This window comes from Neolamprologus brichardi, chromosome 2 (genome assembly GCF_056152115.1).
Source record: "Neolamprologus brichardi isolate AB-2024 chromosome 2, ASM5615211v1, whole genome shotgun sequence".
NCBI classification, from domain to species: domain Eukaryota; kingdom Metazoa; phylum Chordata; class Actinopteri; order Cichliformes; family Cichlidae; genus Neolamprologus; species Neolamprologus brichardi.
The window spans coordinates 17,815,591-17,838,121 of record NC_142105.1 but is presented as its reverse complement, the minus strand read 5'-3'; the positions used below and the strand labels follow the sequence as shown (position 1 = coordinate 17,838,121).

The 22,531-nt window shown below is 40.5% G+C and overlaps 1 protein-coding gene across 2 annotated transcripts; it reads right to left on the bottom strand.

The window, feature by feature from the left end:
* Positions 1-1,361: 1,361 nt before the first annotated feature.
* si:ch211-159i8.4 (matrix-remodeling-associated protein 5) lies at positions 1,362-21,460 on the bottom strand. Of its 2 annotated transcripts, none has more exons than XM_006781879.3 (16): positions 21,363-21,460; positions 21,135-21,271; positions 17,376-17,505; positions 16,360-16,598; positions 14,796-14,947; positions 11,499-14,564; positions 11,137-11,375; positions 10,065-10,353; positions 9,667-9,864; positions 9,026-9,544; positions 8,707-8,878; positions 8,110-8,376; positions 7,856-7,982; positions 7,459-7,539; positions 5,337-6,483; positions 1,362-2,693 (listed from the first exon to the last, which is right to left on the bottom strand). In XM_006781879.3, exons 1-16 carry the CDS (start codon positions 21,447-21,449, stop codon positions 2,140-2,142), a joined length of 7,404 nt encoding a protein of 2,467 aa, XP_006781942.2. In that variant the 5' UTR covers positions 21,450-21,460; the 3' UTR covers positions 1,362-2,139. The 2 variants fall into 2 exon arrangements, with proteins under 2 accessions (XP_006781942.2, XP_087703799.1); XM_087847673.1 differs by having other exon boundaries at positions 10,083-10,353.
* Between the last annotated feature and the right edge of the window lie 1,071 nt (positions 21,461-22,531).

Genomic DNA, 22,531 nt, shown 5'->3' with positions numbered 1-22,531 from the left:
AGGCTCCTCTTCTGGGACAGTTTATTCTAATTTTTTTTACTGTAAATTTTATATGTGTGCTGTTCAACAATGCCAGAGCTGACAGACAAAAGAAAAGAGAAGACATTATAAAAAAAGAGGGAAAAAGGGAGAAAAAATAAGAATAAAAGTTAAAGCAAACATTCATCATGATGGGTCATCAAGCGCTGCATCTTTAACAAGGTGAAAGTGAGTGTGTGTTTGTCATGAAACATACTTGGTGAGAAGCCACACCAGCCCCATTGTCATTGTAAGAGTAAGAGGTCATATGTTAGATGTATGTGTTGCACCCTGCTTTTAAGATTAGGCTTTCCTTTTTGATAAAGCACACAGAGCTGGATCAGGTGATCCTGAATCCTCCCTTAGTTACACTGCAGCAGGTGCAGGCTGCTGGGTGCTTCCTGTGATACACTGATTGTTTCTTCTTCAGTCACCTTTTTTCACTCATTATATGTTTATACACCTCTCTGCATTTAATCAATGATTATTATTAGTCTCTGGCTCTCTTTGTGCTGGTTTCCTCCTCTCACCCCCAAACTGGTCATGACAGATGACCGTCCCTCCCTGAGCCTGGTTCTGCTGGAGTTTCCTTTCTTCCCACCGTCGCCCACACTTGCTGATTGTTCTGATTGTTCCAATTGTTGGGGTTTTCTCTGTGTTCTTTGTATTATTGTTGTGTCTTTACTTTACAATATAAAGCACCTTTCAGCAGCTGTTGTTGTGATTTGGTGCTTCATAAATAAAATTGAATTGAATTGAATTTAAATTGAATGTGCTGTATGAAGTGCAAGGGATGAACATGACTGATGGTCAGAATGAGGCGGGGAAGGTCTGGGCTCAAACCCAAGGATGACATAAACATCTACTCTGCTCATCCTGGACTCAGAGAGTTTCACAGACTCCAAAAATAACAACCAACCAGTGCTGGACTATGGCATGTGTGGAGGTTGCCCACTAACTGCAAGTAGTAATGGTGGTCAGATGGTCATAAAGAGGATTAGCGTGCAACACCTGCAACCTCTGTGTAACCACTTTTGACTGCAAGGTAATTGCACAGGTTTTCTGGTGGGATGAAACCTGTCTCCAAACAACTAAGTCCCACTTGAACTGACTATAATCAATCTCACACAGATTGGCGACTCCCACAACTCCCACAATGCATGTCTTTGATAGAGGAGTCAATTGCTTGCAAACTGGCAATATTGTTATATAGAAGAAGGGCTCTGTCATTCTGCATTTAAATCACCATCTGCAGCAAGTTCAACGCACAATGCAAACCCACAAAAAACAAACAGAGAAGAAAAGAACAATAAAAACAACAAAAAACAACAAAAACCTGGATATTTTATTACTAACTTATAAATTATGTACTTACATATTTTGTTAATAGTTCACAACCAGCTATGAACTATTCCTTCCCACCATTATGAACATGAATAAATGATATTGATACATACATGAAATTATTTGCTCAAACACACTGTAGTAATAAGAGGTAATTGAATCCTCATAGAAAAGAGACATTGAAAGTTTATCATGTATGGTACTTAGCAAACAAGCATTTTATGATCGCTCCACAGCTACGACTTACAGATGTCTGCAGTAAGCTCTACTCTTCTGTACCATGAACTGTTGAATCTTTATACAAACACTTTAATCTGCCAAAAACAAAAAACTGCAATACTGTATGCAGATGGTGGGTACAGAAAGTAAAGCATGAAGGTGTGTCAGCTGACAGAACTTGCTGTTAAGTGGCAACAATTTTTTAGGGAAGTAAAATTTAATAAACTATAATGTTATAAGGGTAACGTGAGATCACATCTATGGGAGTAATGCCGAGAAGACGTGCTTGCAACAGGACAAAAGACCTGTAGGGTCAGTAGGTATACTGAACAAAACGTCTGCAAAAAACAAACAAACAATCAAAAAACGTGATTTACGCTTCACAAATAATAAATGTTCATTTTCAAACTGCAGTGCGTGAAATCTCAAGCGAAGCCATTAGTCAACCAGCTTTAAATCTGCCTCGTCACTGACGATATATTCAAATCCTAATGGAAAAAAATCCTATCCAGACCACTGCTGTGAGATATTCTGAATACAAATGATTGTTAAAGTAATTCAAACAACTTGTAAGTACGTCGATTTGAAATCTGTTCCGAGGGCATTTTTTGCGTTGCATTTGTAAATACCAGAGTTCATGAGCACAGGGTTCTGTATGACCAGACTGCCCTCCTCTGTCATATGAATTCCTCCCTGTACTGTGTACCGGCTGTGGGGAACCAGTGTGGTGCGCCCAGGTAACGTCCATGAAATGTCTGGCTTGGGAATACCAGTTGCGACACACTTTAACATGACGGGCGATCCCCTGTTCGCTCTGGTGATGGAAGTCATTGTACTTGTGATTTGTGGAGGGAACACCATCACAGTGACTGGGTAGGATAGTGCTGACGACCCGAAAGAGTTGGAAGCTTTACAAATGTATGTTCCTTTGTCAAAGGTAGCCATCTGCCTGAGCTGGAGCGTACCATTGGGAAAGAAAGATATTCGGCCAATAGTTTGAGGTTTGTCCAAAACAACACCATTGGGCAGGATCCATGTGATTGATGCCTGCGGCCAGCCATCCACAGTGCAAGGCAAGTTCAGATTGAGGCCATAAGTGATCTTCATCCCACCTGGAAAAAGTCAAATTGTAACAGTAAGATGATCTCTTGCTCAAAGGATAGACACAATAAATACAATGATACGATAGAACTGAGATAACACAAACATGCGTTGACTCTTTGGCAGAACCTATAAAAAAATTATACTTGGGTGCAGACCAAAACAACTAAAACCTTTAAGACCTGCGGTCCCCAACCTTTTTTGCGCCATGGACCGGTTTAATGTCAGACAATATTTTCATGGACCGGACTTTAAGATGTTGCGGATTTGATTGATATGTTTATTGATTAGCATTCAAATATCTCAGTGAAGACAGAACAAAGATTTACCACAAAGCAAGAAAGCATGAGACAAGGCTAATCAAAAGGTATTGGCTGAAGCATTTGCTTATTACGCCAACCCTTTTAACAAAAGATCTTTTAGCATGCAGCTCCTGTACACAGGGCTCGAAGCAAATAATAAAATTCAATTCAATTCAATTTCATTTATATAGCGCCAAATCACAACAAATGTCGCCTCAAGGCGCTTCATAGATACAGAGAGAAAAGCCCAACAATCATATGACCCCCTATGAGCAAGCACTTTGGCGACAATGGGAAGGAAAAACTCCCTTTTAACAGGAAGAAACCTCCGGCAGAACCCGGCTCAGGGAGGGGCGGCTATCTGCTGCGACCGGTTGGGGTGAGAGAAGGCAAACAAAGCAAAAACAAAACAAACAAACAAACAAACAAGAAAAAACACCACCACCTTAGTAAGTAACTACATCAAAGCAAAAGAATCAAGAGGTTTTCTGTTTTTTGTTTTTGTTTTTGTTTTTGCTCTTTTCATTCTTGATATATATATTTTTCTAATACTCTATTTTTAAACATATTTTTAAACAAGGAAAATGAACTACACCTTTTTAAATCACTGTCATAACTATTCCACAGGTTAACTCCTCTAACAGAAACACATCTCTGCTTTATATTTGTCCTTATCTTGTTTTTTTTTAAAGAAATCTGTTCCCCTTAAGTCATATTGACTCTCTCTGACTTTGAACAGCTTCTGAGTACTGGGGCAAAGCAAGTTATTTTGTGCTTTATACATTATCTGTGCCATTTTATATTCAACTAAATCATAAAATTTCAGGGTATTCAGATTAATAAACAAAATGTTAGTTGGTTCTATATAGTTTGATTGGTTTATAATTCTTATAGCTCTTTTTTGCAACTTGAAAATAGGAAGAGTGTTCGTTTTATATGCATTACCCCATATCTCCAGACAGTAAGTCATATATGGAAGCAACAGAGTACGATAGAGTGTGTATAATGATTTTTTGTTCAGGACATGCTTTGTTTTATAGAGAATAGCAATGGTTTTTGACATTTTTGTTTTCACATGGTTTATATGAGACTTCCAACTCAGCTTATCATCAATTATCACTCCAAGAAATTTATTTTCGTACACTCTTTCAATTTCAATTCCATTAACCCTGATTTTAGATACATTTTTCATTTGTCTAGTGCCAAAAATAATCAATTTTGTTTTCTTTATATTTAATGATAAGTTATTTACATCAAACCAGTTTTTTAATATATTTAACTCCTTTTCCGCTGTAGTCAGAAGCTGTTCTAGGTTTTTACCTGAGCAATACAGAGTGGTATCATCAGCAAACAATACACATTTTAACAGTTTGGAAATGCTACATATGTCATTTATGTATAATATAAATAATTTAGGGCCCAGCACAGAGCCCTGAGGAACACCACAAGTTACCTTCAACTGCTTAGATTTTACATTATTGAATTCGACATATTGATATCTGTCATCCAGGTAACTTTTCATCCACTTGTATGCTAACCCTCTTATGCCATATCTCTCTAGTTTATTCATTAATATAGAATGATCAATCGTATCAAACGCCTTTTTTAAGTCTATAAAAACACCAACAGTATATTCCTTATTATCTATAGCATTAGATATCCCTTCTACAAGTTCCATCACTGCCATCGAAGTGGACCTTTTCACTCTAAAGCCATATTGGTTATCACTTAGGAGATTATGCTTCTCAATATATTTATCAAGTCTATTAACAAATAACTTTTCTAAAATTTTTGAGAACTGTGGGAGCAGTGATATTGGCCTATAATTGGTAAACTGACTTCTCTCTCTGGTCTCCGCGGATAAATAAAACAAAATAAATGATACGACCAAGACAAAAACTGTGGGATTTTGTAAATATTATAATTGAGAGTAACATCCTCCTCTCTGCCCCTTAATGCTCTCTGGTTGCTATGGTAACACGTAAATATTTCTTTCAAAATAAGACGCACTACAACACGGGAAAAGACCCAGGGAAACCGAGTTAATGATAAAAACCCTGAAAACCATAAATTGCACACCCGAGACTCTCGTGGCCCGGTACCAAACGACTCATGGCCCGGTACCGGTCCATGGCCCAGGGGTTGGGGACCGCTGCTTAAGAGGAAGTGCTCTTGGTCAAACGGACACATTTTGCAGTCACTATTAAAAAGTGGGAAAATAATTAAAACTGGTCTTAGTCCAAAGACAGCGGACATTACACAAATATATTTCTTTCTTTTTCACATATGAATGACACATAACAAAAGACATTTCTGTTTCATTAATTTTGGATAAAAAAAACACAAACATACCTGTAGATCCTCTGATCACTGGCTTCCTCCCAGCTTCCAGGGCATAACGTTTCTCTGCTTGTCCTGCAACATTTTTTGCTAGGCACCGATACACTCCTTTATCAGCTGGAACTGGTCGAGAGATCCGCAGAGTTCCATTGCCTAAATAATGGGTGAACCGCTGGAGTCTAGCACCAGGCATCAACAACGTGCCATTGGGTAGTATCCATGAAAACTCTGGGTTTGGCTTGCCACGGGCAGAGCACTCAAGAACCAGTTCCCCTCCATCTGGCTTTATTGGTAACATCTCAATATTGGGAACAGAAAAAGTAGGTTTCTCTGCTAATGATGCTACATCAAATTCAACCAAAAGTGAGGCTTCACCCATGTTGTTTTTTGCTAGACACATATACCTCCCTTCATCTGTTTTCCTTAACCCCCTCAGCTCCAAGGTACCATTTTGATGGACTTGAAAGCGACCTCCGAGGTAGGGTGCTGGGAGTGAGAGGCCATAAGGAGTAACCCACCAGACTCTTGGTTCGGGTTTTCCTTCCACTCTACAATGCAGATGTGCTGTTTGGTACGATACACCCAAAACCTTGGTGGTACTCCTCCCTTTCACACCATTGATAAAGGGTTCCTGGGGCTCAGCTTCAACTTTTATGTTCTTTACATCATCACCAGCTGAATTTCGTGCCAAACATGTGTATATTCCTTCACTAGACAGTGTCACTTTCTTTACGAGTAACATTCCACCATCCATAATCTGAAATTTGTCGGATGATGCTGGCATGACATCCTTTTGTGGTGAGATCCATGTGATTCTAGGTGTAGGTTCACCAGTTGCCTCACAACTCAGTTTGGCTGATTCTCCCAGTTTTATCGTCACTAGTGATTGTGACTTGAATCTAATTTTCGGAGCATTTGGTCCCACTTTGACGCTCACTTTTCTTTCATCTTTTCCCAGTTTGTTCTTGGCATAACAAGTGTAGTCACCCTCATCTTTTTTGCCCATCTGCTGGAGAAGTAAAGTTCCATTGCCAAACATAACATGTCGGCGGTTACGAAGGCCGCTATCATCTGACTGAAGGGCATTGTTGATTATTGTTCCATCTGGAAGACTCCAGAAAACTTCTGGATCGGGTAGGCCAGTTGCCACACAGTCCACCTAGAATGAAGGTAGGGGAGAGGCAAGTATACCGATGAATCCAACAGCTGATCTATACAACTGGGTATGAAGAATTATGTATTATGGAAGAATCATGGTTAAAAGAAACATGAAGTGTGCTGTTTGAGTCATCAACCCATCCTGACCCTGCTCAATAACAGCTTGATAATCTTTCCACTGGTTTTATAAGTAGAACTAAATAATATAAAGGAAAAACTAGCACATAGTAAAGTGAACTGTTAGGTCACATTGTGCCTCAAAAAACCAAAAACACCTCATGACATCGATTGATTGGTTGCTCTGCTATGCAAAGATGTTTTAAGACCAACATGAAAGTTGGTCTTAATATACTTATTTGTATAGATTCTGCTATGAGAGAAATAATACATATAAATAATTATTCATGATTATGAATATAATCATGAATAATTATTAATAATTAAATATAAAATAGGGGTGCCCACACAGGAAGCAACTAGCAATGATATGGTGAGCCCATAGAAAGTCAATGATGTTCACAAAGTTCACTAGCAACTTGAAGTTGTCAGACCTGAGTTAAACATTTCTCAACCTTAAGGTGAGGATACTGGTGATTGGCATATTACAATGTGGAAAATATTTCAGGTATTATCTAGGTGTTTGCTAGTGACCAACAATTAGCTACAAAGCAATTTGCAATGCATCCTGTGTGAATGTCTCCTTAGACTTTTCCACCATAGAATTAATGTAACATTAGCTGATATTCATCTATATGTTGCTAACAATGATTTAGATGTAGATTTGCAGCGACTCTTCGTACTTATGGGAGAAGAGGACTCAAAGCATAACAGAGCACCAGATGCCTTAACTTTAGGAATCAAGTGTTCAGGGTTCTTTCTGGGGATGGTCCATTTGGTAAAGTAAATTACTGTTTTTCTTGAGACAATGGACTCAATGATTTGGCATATACTAGAGTTATCACACACAGATACATACCTGGAAGTTTTCCCCAAAAGTGACCCTGGTCTGTGCCATCCTCACATGTTCGATTTTCGGAGGGGTCATTAACACATCAACCTAATAAAACAAATGCATAAAGTATGTTATTGTAAATAACAGCAAACCTTGGTTCATATTTCTCATCAGTCAGCTACATATTGGTGAATGATGATTATGAAAATCCAATTTTAGTATTCATCACTGACACATCAGCTGCTTTAGCTTTACTCAGCCCACATTAAAAAATCAAAACAGTGAGGACAGACCTCACCTTTAATGGAAGGCACAGTGTTTTCGAACATTAATAGTTATCAACAAGGAAGCGATACTAATGAGCTTCCAAAGAGTTGGCAACAAAATGAACTGGCCCCATATTGCTCTGACTTGTTATTACCTGGAAAAGCTCCATGTCCTCTCCATTGGGTCGCTGGAAGACACACAGATAACTTCCACCATCCAGCTCAGTTAACTGAAGAATCCTTAGGGTCCCATTACGGAAAACTTTAATTGGTCTCTCTGGACTGGAGGCAGATGGGGGAGAGAAAAGGCACTGAGATTAAAGCAGTCTGGTTTAAAGGCAACCTAAACATTTTGAGTAATCTCTTTGTTAGTGTTGTACTGGTTCACAAAATGGGACATTTCAGTTACCTGTATCGATGATCCAGGATCGTTTTGGATGGTAGTTGCCAGATGGTCCCTCTCGTGGAGTCAGTAGACTCCGGACAATGGAGGTAAACAGCAGAACCATACATAGCTGAGACGGTGTGTTGACGGGATGGGGTAGCATGCCGGTGTGTTGGAGGAATGGGAAGAGGAGGAGGAGGTTGGCGAGACAAGGAAGAGGAATCTGCTCTCACATCCAGCTGGATCGTTCTTTTGGCAATTCCCACAGTGTTACTGGCCAAACACTCATACCTGTGAGAGACTGATCACAGCTTAGTGACATCTTTTAAACAACTCAGCTGTCACAGAAGAATATAAGAACAACCATATTGGAGTTTACTCATAAATCTGTGCTGCTTGGAACGCACGATTTTTAAAACCTGCTAATGGTTGATCAATAATGTTATTTTAAACAATCCTGTATGGAACATAAATAAGAAAACTGCATGCCAATCCCTATGTCACGGGAATTTAATACAATTTATATGACTTATGAAAATAGATAGAGCCAAGATAGCTGCATTCATACATACAATTATTTAATTATTTTGAAACCGTCTAAAAGAAATGGCCATCTCTTACCTCCCACCATCAGATGGCAGAACATTCTTGATGAACAGTGTCCCATTTGGGAAGACAAACAGCCTGCGTCCCAGAAACTGTGAGGGTTTGACTTGGACACCTGCTGGGAGTGTCCACTTGAGAGCAGGTGGTGGTTCGCCCTTCACAGAGCAGTGAAGATAGACACTTCTACCTGGTTGGATAGAGATTTATTGGTTTAGAAGTGTTGTGATTCTATGAACGTTTTAGCCATGTCTTTAAAAACACTTTCAATGTAGATGACAATATTTTTTGTTGTGTGAATTCAAATTACTGGAAAATCTCTGCTTCTGTATCATACCTGGAGCAATGATCACACTATCCAGTGCTTCTTCGCTTATGCTTGGAGGCAGAGCTGCTACGTGCAGATGATAAGTAATTGTATCTGCACCTGCTGCATTGCTTGCAATACATTTATAGTTCCCTTTGCTGGAGAAATTAGCAGAATGAATGTGAAGGGTCCCATTCTGAAGCAGAGACATTGGAGAGAGGATAGTGGAAAGAGTCCCGGCATCACGAACAAATGTTTTGTCTGGGAGAATCCAGGAAATCTGGGCTGGTGGTTTGCCAGAGGCCAGGCAGTCCAGAAACACATTTTTTCCTAAGTAGACTGATATCTCTGTGGACTTGGGTGGTTGAATCTTGGGTGCTTCCGTTTGGACAGCTAAGGTGATGACCATCCGATCTGATCCAAACTTGTTCTGGGCTGTGCAAAGGTACTGTCCTCGATCCTGAAGCTGGGTGTTTTTAATAACAAAAGTTCCATTTTTGAAGACTTCAAAGCGGGTACCGTGCTTGGTGTTAGCTGGGATAGTGGCACCTGAGGAGAGACCAAACCATAAAGACTTCTAAGAATTTCTGCTAGTAGAAAAAAATAAATGGCAGACCTATTTAATACCAGACCAGAGCTGAAAGTCGAGCATAAGGTAAATTGTGCCTTACCTGTTGAGACTTTCGTCCAAGCAACATTGGGTTCAGGATTCCCGGTTGCTTTGCACGGCAGGAGGACATCGCTCTCTGCCAGCACTGACACGCTTGCTGTGGTAACTGTGGTAATGCGAGGTTTAGCCCCACCACCACCTTCAAACATCCATCGGAAAGGAGGTGCAGCTGTAGGACGGCGGGAGCTAATTTGTCCTGCTATTAAATTAATCAAAGCATCAGTATTATCAGAATTAATTTCTAAACAACATATAATATAATATAATATAATATAATATAATATAATATAATATAATATTTATAATATAATATAATATAATATAATATAATATAATATAATATAATATAATATAATAGAATAGAATAGAATAGAATATAGCTCTTTCAAATGACCATACCTCCAACAGGCCACCAACCTTCATGCAAAGCCCCAGCAGTGGTGTGATGGTAGGGAAGAGGAGTCGGCATGAAACCAGAGAATGATGATGATGATGAAGGCTTAGCAGAGTTTGCGGGCTGAAGGTTGCTTGTGTAAGAGGCAGTAGGCACTGCTGGTTTGGGGGTGTAAGGTCTATGTTGGGATGGAAGGTTGGGTTTAGGCAGTAAGGGGGGTGGAGTATTGTAGTAACTAGGGCGGGGTTTGGGTGTAACCATTCTCCCCAGCTGAGCAATGCGATCAAGCTGTGCCTGGAAAAATACAAACCAAGCATGATCCTTTGTTTTAATGTCAACATTTTTCAAATAAACATAATTTCTATTACAAGAAAGAAGCCAAACTGAGCTCAGATACTGAAAAAGTTTTTCATGAAACTTTATCATCCCACATGTGTGCTATTGGACTCAATACACATTCAAGTTCTAAGTTTCCATTTAGCTTTGTTTTCAGTTTAAAAAAGTCAAACCTCGGATTTCAGTAGTTAATGCTTTATTTAAGAGCTAATGCTAACTGTCTGTATCTGTTAGCATTAGCTAACAGATACAGAATTTTTTCACACAGATTTTATTTCCAACGGCCAGTTTGCTGCAGAAGACATTAGATTAAGCAATAGGAAGCATGAACCATACTCCCAGCCTACGAGCCTACGAGCCATATGATCATTGCCTTGGGCTTAAAGAAGCAAAAAGCTCTTCAGCTTTGGAGTTTGGATGATCGAAGAAAAACCTCCTTACACTGGTCAACAAAGGTCATCTCTGTAGGGAACGAACATTTTTCTTGATGGTAGATTATTTTATCTTGTGTAATACAACATAATGATGTGAAAAAACACAATAGACCCGCAATACCTCACAACTTTGCAACAGAAAGAGCATGGTACCATTTTTTGGTCTTCTAAGACAGTTATGCTATTTTTGTGAGGTTGTCCAATATGAGCATGTCTCTGCCAGACATTTTCTTATGAGTATTTACATACAAAATTAGACAAAACAAACCATGTGAACTCTATACCAGCCCCAAGCCCCCCATTATACCTGTCTGTATCTGTTCCTCAGCCTGGTTAGAAATAGTTGGTCTTTTGTTTGGGTCATGCCATCCACATGATGATTCTGACGATGATGCTGGGATAGGTGGGTGTTTGAGTAAGTCAGTCTGATATTCCCTGCTCCTGAAACAGTGGGTGTGGGTTTGACTGTTTCAGCTGTAATTTCTGGTCTGTTTGTGACAAATGCGCCATGAGCCCATGGGTGCGGGAGAGCTGCAGGGTGTGACCCTAGGATGAGAACCATGAATTGCAATAAGGCTTAAAATTACAGAAAATAACAGAAAACTAATATTGTTGTGTGTTCAACCCACACTTTTTAGAAAGGCAATTATAGCATGCTACTTTATTTACCTTGCCTTTGATGAGGTAAAGATCTTTGTCCTGGCCAGGAAGGGTACAGGGGATAATGATGATGACGATAATGGTGTAAAGACCAGCTAGAGGTTGGAGGGACTCTGGGAGGCTGGAAATGCCTGCCTGGATTCACATTAGTGTGCCTTCCTGTGTTTCTGTTTTGGTTTCCATATGTAACCCTCTGGGTGGTAGTTTGTCCTCTTCCCTGGTTGGTTTGATGAAGCCAGGGGTGAAGGGGCTCCATTACGGGGAAATTGCTCATTTGAGGCTTTACAGTTGGTTTGTGTATCCATTTGTCTTCTCTTTGTGTGCCCTCATCTCTGGTTCCACTACTTGCTGAATGTGAGGTAAAGATGTTGGAGGATGAAGACTTTGCATGCATTAGTGTTTTTTTCTCTGGTGAAGGTCGAGTGTAAAATCTCGGTTGTGTTGTTGACCTAAAGATATCTCGTGTATTGTAGCTCTCTGTAACCAACTTTTCTGTGTCTTTCTTTCTCCCTTCTGTTTCTATTTGATATTTCTCTTGCTCCTCCAATGCTTTTAGAAGTAGGTTTTTATTGTTGATGCCATTTCCTTGAGTTTGTTTTGTCATCTCTACTTTATTTATCTCGGGTTTCTTTAAGTGTACAACATCCTTCGTCTTTTCTTCAACAGGCCGTAAAGCTGAATTATTTATTTTAGGAGTGACGATTGTCTTTGGATTAGGTAAATGGTTTCTACCTGGCAAATGACCTACGTGGGGATTAGTCTCCTTAACTGATGGAAAGGGGGTAATGCTAATGCCCAGCTCCTGAGCTGTAATAAGGATTTCACTATTTAAATCTTCCTTAGCATCCAAACTGTCACCAGTTTTGTAATTATATTCATCATAGTACTCATCTTCCTCTGTCTGATACTCAGCAGATAAGGTTTCATAGCTTTCCACTGTGGTTGGAACAGTTGTTGTAGTTGTAGTAGTGGTAGTTGTAATGGGCGTTGTTGTCATTGGAGTGGTGGTTGTTGTTGGGGGGAGAGTTGTTTGGGGTTTGTTTGATGAATGGTAGAGGGGGTTAAGATGTGGGTGGATTCTTCTCACTGGGGGTTTTCTACGTCTGTAAGGGCGCCTTCTTCTGTTTGAACCAGCAGAAACAAAGTCAACGTTTCTTCCTCCCTCTCCTAAGTGCTTATTTTCTGACTGTTCGACTGGCTGATGAATTCCAGAAGGAACTGTAGTCCTGGGAGAAGCAGTCTGAAGAATCTGACTTTCTAATGTTTCAGAGTGTTTTTTCTCATCCTCCTTCTGGCCTGTGTTTGAATGTACCTCAGGATTAAGTTTCGCATTGATAGGAAAATCTGTCAATTCAATGCTGGTATCAGGAGGTGTAGTGGTGTGATGTAAGTTATAAGCAGCAGTATTAACCATAGTTGCAACTGCAGTTGTAGGCTTGGCTGTACTTGGTTGGATGATTACCGTGCTTGGCTCCTCAAGTGTCTGCTCAGTGGGCAGAGCAGCACCTGGTTTTGCATTAGCTTTTGCCAGTATCTCTGCCCAACGATTTGGATCCAACTCCTTAATGGATTTATTAGGTTTTCTCTTTGAATCTTTCATTCGTATCCTTTTCGAAAAACTGTTAGGATTCCTTTGCCTCGATCCCACCTTCTCAGGGAGTTGTGTAGAAAAAGGACGTACAATTTCTTGAAAATCTCCCCCTGAGCCTTCTCCTTCTTCCAAAGCAACTGTCAAAATAGGATGTTCTTTCTCAGTTTGTACTTTAGTCCTTTCAGAAGCCTTTTCTCCCCTGACTTCCACTATGTGAGTCACCATGTCAGCTCCATACAGATTGGAGGCCAAGCAGCTATATTCCCCTGCATCTTCTAGCGTCAGTCTTCTTACAACCAACGTCCCATTCTCCATCACTTCTGCTCTTCTTGTCTGTTGTGTGGGAAGAAGAACTTGATTTCTGGGTAGATACCATATAGTGTGACTGGGATGAGCCGAGGTCACCTCACAAGGAAGAGAGAAAGTGTTCCCTCTCTCAACTGTAATTTTCTCACCATTGAAAGCTGTTGGACTCAGTGAGCGCTCTTTGATGGTTAGTCTCAAGGGCATCAAGTCCACACCGGCTTTAGTTCTGACAATACAGTGGTAGACACCGGAGTCAGACAGTGTGGCATTCAAAATCACAAGCTGCCCATTTTCAGAAATGTGTATTTTATCAGTTACATCCTCCACAATGGACAAATCTGGAAGCATCCACTCCATTTTCACCTGTGGATCAGATGCAATGACACTGCACTCTAAGTTAACCTTTGATCCTTCAAGAGCAGTCTGAACGCGTCCTGCTGTCCCTCTGCGAATTAGTGCCCAGGAAGACGCAAAGTCACTGTCATCTTCAGCCCTGTGGATGTTGATGTCCTTTGTAATTAAAGTAGTGAAATCCATCACCAGTTTCTTGGTCGTTGTCTGCTTTCTATTAAGCCTCAAAGTGACTCTGGGTTGAAGCAGCCATGAGGGTTCTGCTACCAAATACCCTTTAAGTTCTGTGAAATATGGAGAGTTCTCATTCACAGCTTGTGTGTACTGATAGGTTACTCTACTTGCATTTCCCCTCTGATGACCTCTCTCCAAAATTGCAGGGCTTTCGTAGTAATACGCAACCAGTTGCCACAGATTTTGCAATTTCTCTCGATCAATCTCGCATTCAATAGCAGTCACCAGTGATACATTGACAGATAAGTCCCTAGGTGAACGTGGATTTGCCGCCCACGTCATAGGTGAACTGTCTCCAGGATGGCGAACATCACATGCCACATGAGCACTGTTTCCATGGCTATCTGAGAGAACAATGGTCAAATGACCTAAAGGTTTTTCAAAGTCCCGAGTGTATGGAGCGTCAGGCTCTGCTTCTGATTCAGCCCACACTGGATTGTCCCACTTTTTAAGAGGGGAACGAAGAGCCGGTCGTTCACATGTAAGCTTGTCTGGAGTTAACCCGAGAAAAAGGGTCCCATTCAGGTGCTGAGGTGAGGAACACTGTGGGCATATGTCTTTGGATCCACGTTCCTTCTTACACTTTATTACTCCTGGAAGGATGTGAGGGAAAAAAAGTTTGGAGGGAAAAGTAAGGCATTGAGAAGATATAAGGGAAAATATTAGAGATGATAGGAAAACAAGGGGAAATAGTGAAATTACAATGAATTAGAGAAAGTGCATGTACCATAAAAAATATTTAATGATAATAAAAGAGCATGCTATGTTTCCAGGCTTTTAAAGTGCTCATGTGATGAAATAGGGCTAGGGTTATGCTTTCATACCTTCATGTGTGGAGCTCCATTCCATCAACCAGTGGAGCTGACAGTCGCAGGTCCAAGGATTACCATGTAACGAGAGGAGCTCAAGTCTGGGAGCTGTCTGCAGAGCTCCGGCAGGTAACTGCTCCAACAGATTGTCTGATAGATGTAAGTGTCTGAGACAAAAACATTTACACGGTGTCTTTGTTAAAGGGTCTTCAGAGTGATGGGGACTGGAAAGATTGTTGAGTACATTGCACATATTGAAAGGAAACACATGTATTACATTACCTGTGTATCCCATCCTATCCTAGATCCACAATGCAAGAATTTTAGGAACTATCGAAACTCTTTAAACACTGTTTTTGGGGTCCTGTTTAGCTTCTGTTTGAAGGTTGCTACACTCTAAGAGGAATTTCTGAGCAACACATATGTGATTGGTCTGAGAGTAAGCATACATTAACTGAAACAATCATTTTGGGGGCTATTATCAGTTGCACTGGGAGCTAAAGTCCTCTAAAAAGTGTCTTCTTATATTCAACACATAAAAACACAAAAATTTCACTTGTAATCAGACATTATGTTGCTTAAACTAAAACAGTACATCTCTCTGCCTACTTCAGGATTACGCAATCCAAAACACACGACAAAAACACAGCTCCAGTTTGTTAAGGCATGAGTCTGGGTTTGCTCTCACAACCATCAGCTGGCTAATATGGGACATTAGCATTTCTCTGGTGGCACCATGCAAACCAAAAAAGAAATAAATAAAAAATAGGATGGCAGCCTCCTTACAATCAGGTGAAATCTGCTGTTGCCTGGTGATTTCATTGCATTTTTTGATATTTAGCAGCCAGTTTTCAGTAGCTGTGGTGACCAACTGGTCTGACCGACCACTTTTAATGGAAGGTGGCTGCACGGGTCATCTGTTAGAAGCGACTTAACTCAAGATTTCTGAACACCTAAATCCTTTTACAGTTAAATGACAGCAGCTATGTCACTACTTCTGGAAGAATTTCAGTTTTAGATTATTATGGTTCCAGTTCCAGTCTTTGAATTCAAGTTGATGTAAATTTCTGCAAATGCAGATGGTCATTTATTTTTATTTATTTATTTTAAAATTATATTTACATCTAATCACTATATTATCAGAAACAGACTGCATGGAATTACAAACTCAAGTCAATTACAGTACAAACTGATAGCAGACCGACTCCATTAATTTTCATTTCATTGCCATCTTGAGGCATCATGAAGACAGCAGCTGACTTAAACTGGTTACAGACCCGGTCTTCATGGCAACCATTTAATAGGCAACACGATAGCAAATTCATTACACATGGTTGTAATAATTTCCTTTGTGCTGTGTTGCCTTATAGCATAAGTATGCAGTGCTCAAAGGAGAACTGCACAGAGTTTACGTTTGTTTGTCAGGTTCTTTGAGCCATTCCAGTTTCTAAATGAATGCCAGGGCACAAGGTTTCCTAGTAGAGAGCTACACTGTGAACCATATTTTGAACGGCTTGGATAATTAGGTACAAACTCAATAACCTTAAGTTAGTTTCAGATAAATTTCTCGATGTCTTACTTGAGTCCTGAGGTCCAAAAGTGTCCTAGTACTGACACTGTTATGAAGGTATGCGGGTGGACCTCTTTGAGAACATTCCCCTCCAGCTGCAGGAGTTTTAGGGAGGTCAGGCCAGAAAAGGAGTATGGCTCTATAAAGTCTATAAGGTTGTGGTCCAAATGGAGACGAATCAAACCGACAAGACCCTCGAACAAACCAGGATTTATTGACGTTAGCTTGTTGTAACTCAGCTTCAAGATCTGTAAAATAGTGAATGAGAGAACTATGAAAAGACAGAAGCACCAAACTGAAAGACATTTTCAAAGATTGCTGCAGTCTTTAGTTGGCATGTGATGTTGCTACGGCACAAGAGTAATCAGGCAGTTGCAGTTGAGCCTCATTCTACCTGTCTAATGTGCAGTAATAAAGTCCAGAGTCTCTCATTTTTAATTCTGATGTAATTGCATGGATCACTGGTGTGTTTAACAAGCTAATTTAGGCGTTGATCGGATCCATCTGGACCCAACAGGACTCACTGCAACTTTAGTCAAGCAATCAAAGAACAGCTAATTACTGGCTTATATGTGGTTTACACAGGAGAAGATTGAACTCTGTGCATACACTGTATGCCATTGGTGTTCATTTCTTTTACACTTATCATTTCTTCATTGTAATCTGTGTTTCCATAAAAAACATGTAATGTCACTGGTAGAAAGAGAAAAACCATCTGATCTACAGAGTGTGATGCAGAAGTAAACTTGGCTGTTGAATGAAGTTTCCACTTATTACCTAATCAAGTTTGTTTTATTCACAAATTTCTCCCGCAGTGGTTCTGAGGCAGCGCATCAGAAAGCAACACATGCAAACACTTTGACACAAATGAAAAGTGCCACACTGGTTATCGCGAGTTTTTAGAGATGAGTCCAGTGAGTTTTGACTTTTTATTTTGATAAAAGCAGCAGTTCCTTCTGTTTATACCAACTGCAATAAACAGAGTCAAGATATGAATGTGATGTATACAAAGAGACAAACTGTACCTGTAGTGATCTCAGGCTGTAAAAAGCTCCAGGATGAACCGTGTTAATGTCGTTGCCATGCAACATGAGCATTTCTAGCTGCCGCAGTGACCTGAATTCAGACCCCTCCACCTCCGTCAGGCTGTTATATCTGTTAGAGAAAACAAACAGCACCAGGTACTGTTATGGCATAAGGCGAAGAAGGCAACAATATTCAGCGATCTATGTGTGTAAATGTGACCTTTCAGATAAAAGGAAAATGCTTGAAGGACTGACAAGTGGAAAGAATGAATGGTGACCGAGAGTGTTCAGACAGACTTTGACCCACAATGGTTTTTTCCTCCTTAAAGCTTTCCTATTTTTAAATCAGAGGAAACGCATGTGTAGATTCAAGTGATTTATCTTCTTTACAAACATCTAAAACAGCACCAATGTGGAACAGGAAGTAGCCTAACATGTTCAGAAAGTAGGCACCGTTTTCTAAGATATTATTTCTATTATTTCTAACAGTTCCAGAGTAAAAAAATAAATAAAGAAAATAAATAAATCCACTCTGCACACCTTCTCAAAACGTCTTCTGGCATCATCATCAGCACAAAAACTGCGCTGGTGCTTCATGGCCGAGCAGCTCCTTTAAGTGTAGCGTGTATGTGGCCATGCACTTTTGTCCATACATTCATTCATGTCAACATTTATCAGAAACAGCTACATCCTCAGCCCCACATTGACTATACGAGTCTCAAGCATGTTTTTTTCTTTGCAAGCTCCTTTGACCTCAAGCATGTTAGACTACTTGTTGTTTAGAAGTCAGCCTCCATCTCCTTACAACTTTAAATCCCCATGTGCTACAGCAGTCCCCTGTGCTGTAGGCGGTCCATACCATCCTCCAGGCCATTTACTGAACAGTTCCTTTGAAAGACAGTGGAGACCCGCAGTTTTCTTTTGAATTCAAACTGCATGTCTCTAAACCTACACTAAAGGAAACAGGCCCAAGAGTCTAAATAAAACACCCAAACATGTCTGGTGTGAACATTTAGAGTTAAAATCCCTCCACCCTATTTTCAGGGTGGTCCCGTCATTGGAAGGTTTTAAATCTGTTTGTTCCCTAAAGGCTCGTGGTCCCCTTCCAAATGTATTCTCTGTGCAATGTCCTGCCGAAATTCCCTTTGTTCCTAATACGATAGACGCCGCCGCCACACACAACGTCATCAGGAGTCAGTATGGAATCGTAAGCTTTCGCTCTCTCATCATAGCCCTGAGTGTTTCTTGGCTTCACTTTGGAGAGCTGTAGCTGTAGGAACACGCATGTCCGATTTAGTCTGAGTGAACGTTAAACAAACGCTGCCATGCGAGCGTCCGAGTACATCTTATAATGTCTGACTGAGCCCATGTAAGAAAAGCACAAGTCATTGGTCCTCTGAATTTTTACAATCAACAAGTGAAAGACATGTGGCCTCTATGCTCTACCCAGGCAGCTCCTAAAATGGTCTCTTAAACTAAATGGAGTTTATTTTGGAATGGGACAGTTTGCATCTTTGTCCGATGGTGACAACAGTTCAGACAAATGACTGTAGACATTATTGTCAAGAGTTCAGGTGTAAGCATGGCTGCTGGTCGCACTAAGCTTCCTAGTGAAACATCAAACACGTAGTGGTTAAAGCCTTGATTAAACTACGAGCCCCCTAGGGTCCACTTTACTCTATGGAACATAAATTTCATCATCAGACAGTAAACACCTGCGATGTAATCCGACGTGCACCACCGTAGAAATGTAAGTACACATCGGATCAGTGAAGTCCAGAGCTGTTGAGATCAAGTCCACCTGGGCACAGGGACCTCGGGAGGAAAGGACTGTTGCAGAAACAACACACTCTTCACTAGCAGAGACAGTGCCAACGCTTTCAGGCAGAACGCACAACAATTTTTGGTCCGTTCGCTCCAGCTAGCGGTCAGCGCAGTGCATGCCATTCCCTATGTGAAAGGGTCTTAAATCAGGCCTTCGTACAATGCATCAAGTATGCATATCCCACCCAGAAGTATAAGAGGAATGACTGAATGAATTAATCCACAGAGGAGAATAATTGAGGCATGACTAATAAAATAATTACCATTTAAAGAAGATAAACAGGATTTTTGGGAACTTCAGAAACGCTGGGTTCACTTCAGATGGACATACAGCAGATGAAAAAAGCCTTTTTAATTTTAGTTGTTGACTAGCAGCTTATAAAACTAAGCTAACGTGAGCCTCAGAAGGTCCGATACTCTGTAGAAAACTGTTTTTATTCTTTCCAGCAGTTTTTTTTCTTTTTAACGGCTTGATGGCTACGTACATGATGTAACCTTTGCTTTAAATTATAGGCAAACACAGGTGTTACCAATCACATTAACAAGGTTAAGTCCATTTCTAAGCCTTAATTGATGTGATTTATAACCTACGATTCTCTGTCAAAACAGAAAACATGGAAACCTACAAACTGCCTTGGTGTACATAGCTAAAGACACAGCTCTTACAGCATCTCTGCTGTGCTACAGTTGAATCAGGTAAGATTTTCCTGGACACTTTTGATTGCACCTTGTACAACATTATATTATGTGCAATATTGTTACAGATGTGAAAATGTTTTTGCTGAAGGGTGTAACTTCATGTTAATATTTTATTTGTCTTACTCTAATTTCTTCAGTAACTGTCCCTGCAGTGTAAAACATGCATTATGCTTGGATTCAGCTGCAGCGGCGTGATAGCTTTTCACACAGAACAGGAGCCCATATGGAAACTGTTTGCCTCCTGTGAACTGCAGGTTGGCACTGCATGGTGCTTAGTGGACCACTTCCCCCCTGAAGTACTTATATTAGGATGCATATAATGAGTTAAAGTATCATAAATAGAATAATCTATGAAAAGTAAGTAAACTACACTCATGAAATGCAGTGAAAGTTTTTCCCAAAACAGAGCCTCACACCCAAACGCCTCCTGTGGACAGTAGTGCTGTTTGCCAAGCAGTTTGATAGATGGATATGTATTGTTTGGAGCCAAGATAATTAGACAATTAGACAATGTAACAAAACAGCCACTGTTTTGTTACATACAAAACAGTGGCTGCGTGATTTTTTTTTTCCTACTGTGCTGCAGGGCAGTGAAAGCTCTATCCATAATTCCCACATGGAAGCTATTAGGAGATTTACTCTAGTACAGGGGTTCTTAACCTGGGTTCGATCGAACCCTAGGGGTTCGGTGAGTCGGTCTCAGGGGTTCGGCAGAGCCTCCACCGTGACATGCACGGCTCATTTTGTGCACCAATAGAAAACATATCTATGTCTTGAATTTGAATAAAAACATATTTTATTTTTCACTGAAGAGGGGTTCAGTGAATGCGCATATGAAACTGGTGGGGTTCGGTACCTCCAACAAGGTTAAGAACCACTGCTCTAGTACCACATGCTGGTGCTAAGCCCTTATCTTCTGGGCTTAAGGCAAATGTTGTCATATTAAATGCACCAGGGCCACTTGCTGCCTGGGGTTTCTTTAGTTGATATGGCAGGTTGATAAGATGCTTGGCAAGCAATAATCCTTCTTCTTGATTGTAATTTCTCTTTAAGATTAATGTCATTAAAACAATTGTAAATATTTATCATGACTTTGTTTGCGAGGCAGCTCGATCATTAGTTACAGAAAGAAAACAAGACCACGGCATTCCACACATGTGTCCGCTTCATGTGTTTAGTTTTCTTCCCCTTGGACTGACATTTGGTAATTGTATCTTAGTATGTGTGGGATCTTACCCCAGGTTCAGCCGCTCTGTGTCCTTAGGAAGAGTTTTTGGTATGCTGGTGAGGTGTCTGAACGTACAGTGGACCTCTCTGACACCTGGACAGCTGCAGCTCCGGGGGCAGGATGGGACGGTGTGGACAGGAATGATCTAGAGGAAGTTTAAAGGAAGAAATCCATAGAGTGATATCAGGAAAATGTAGAAATTCAGAAGACAAATGGGCCTCTATACATTTTTTTACCATTTGCCACAGCAGTGATGAGAGGAGCAGGGAAAACCATGCTGTAGCCAGGCTGCGGGCGACCTTGGCGCACCACCACAGTGCCATGACTGGATGGCTGTTTGACTGATCACGTCATGAACACACCTGTAGGTGCAGATTTGTGTTAACAAAAAGATCTCTCGCAGTGCTGTGTACCTTACAAACATGATCACATAACACACTCTTTTCTTTATATTGATCCGTGTGCGGAGTAGATGATGATGTAGCGGAAACCATCACACTACCACACTCTTGCTTAGCGCATGCTGGAATGGACTGCTGATAGAATAAGCTGTCGAACTTTTAGGAAAGATGTAATGATAAAAACTATTTTATTTCGTAGGTGTGTTCAGCTGCAGAGCATAAATCCTTTAATAATGAAGGATGCAATACAGCAGATTCTTTGGTCTGAGGTGACAACATCTTCACCTCAGACTCTGCAGGCCTCTGCTAGCATGTTAAATGTTAAAGTTAATGACAGTGCTGTTTGAAGTTTTTAGTGCCTTCTAAGTTTTTGAATCCTTTCTCGTTTTACATTTAGATTTCATTTGAGATTTAAGGAGCTATGATGAAAGTAAAAATGTAAATGACCATAATGTCTCTCAAATTAAATCAGTAATCGTTTCCACAAGCCCAAGGTGATGGAAGAGACAGAGGCAAGAGCACTGGTAGCATTCAAAGCATGAGAAGCACTGAGAAAGGAAATGAGAGTCGTGAGAAAAAGTCGACAGTAGTTCTTGTTGTGCCAAACTATTCAGCCTCAAGGTGGACGAAAAATCCTGGAGAGGTTAGTGCACTTGGTTTAATCCTGTCGGTCACTACAGTAGCCTGTAAATCCTCTCATAACCAACATAGTCGTGTAAAAACAATGGCTGCACTTGGTTTTAATATTTTAATAAGTCACCTCAAATAAATAGAACAGGATAGAATGAAATACAATAAACAGTGGAATGGAAAATAACTACTTAACACTGGAAACTTGTCAGCCGTAGCTCGCTGCAGTGCCAGGGTGTTTGGCAGCCATTACCCTAGCTTAAACATGCTCCTTTGAGAACAATACATGCCAATTACATACAACCAAGCACAATAAAAACACACACACACTGAGTCCCACGTGCACGTGATATTGCTACATAGTTAGCCAAGAT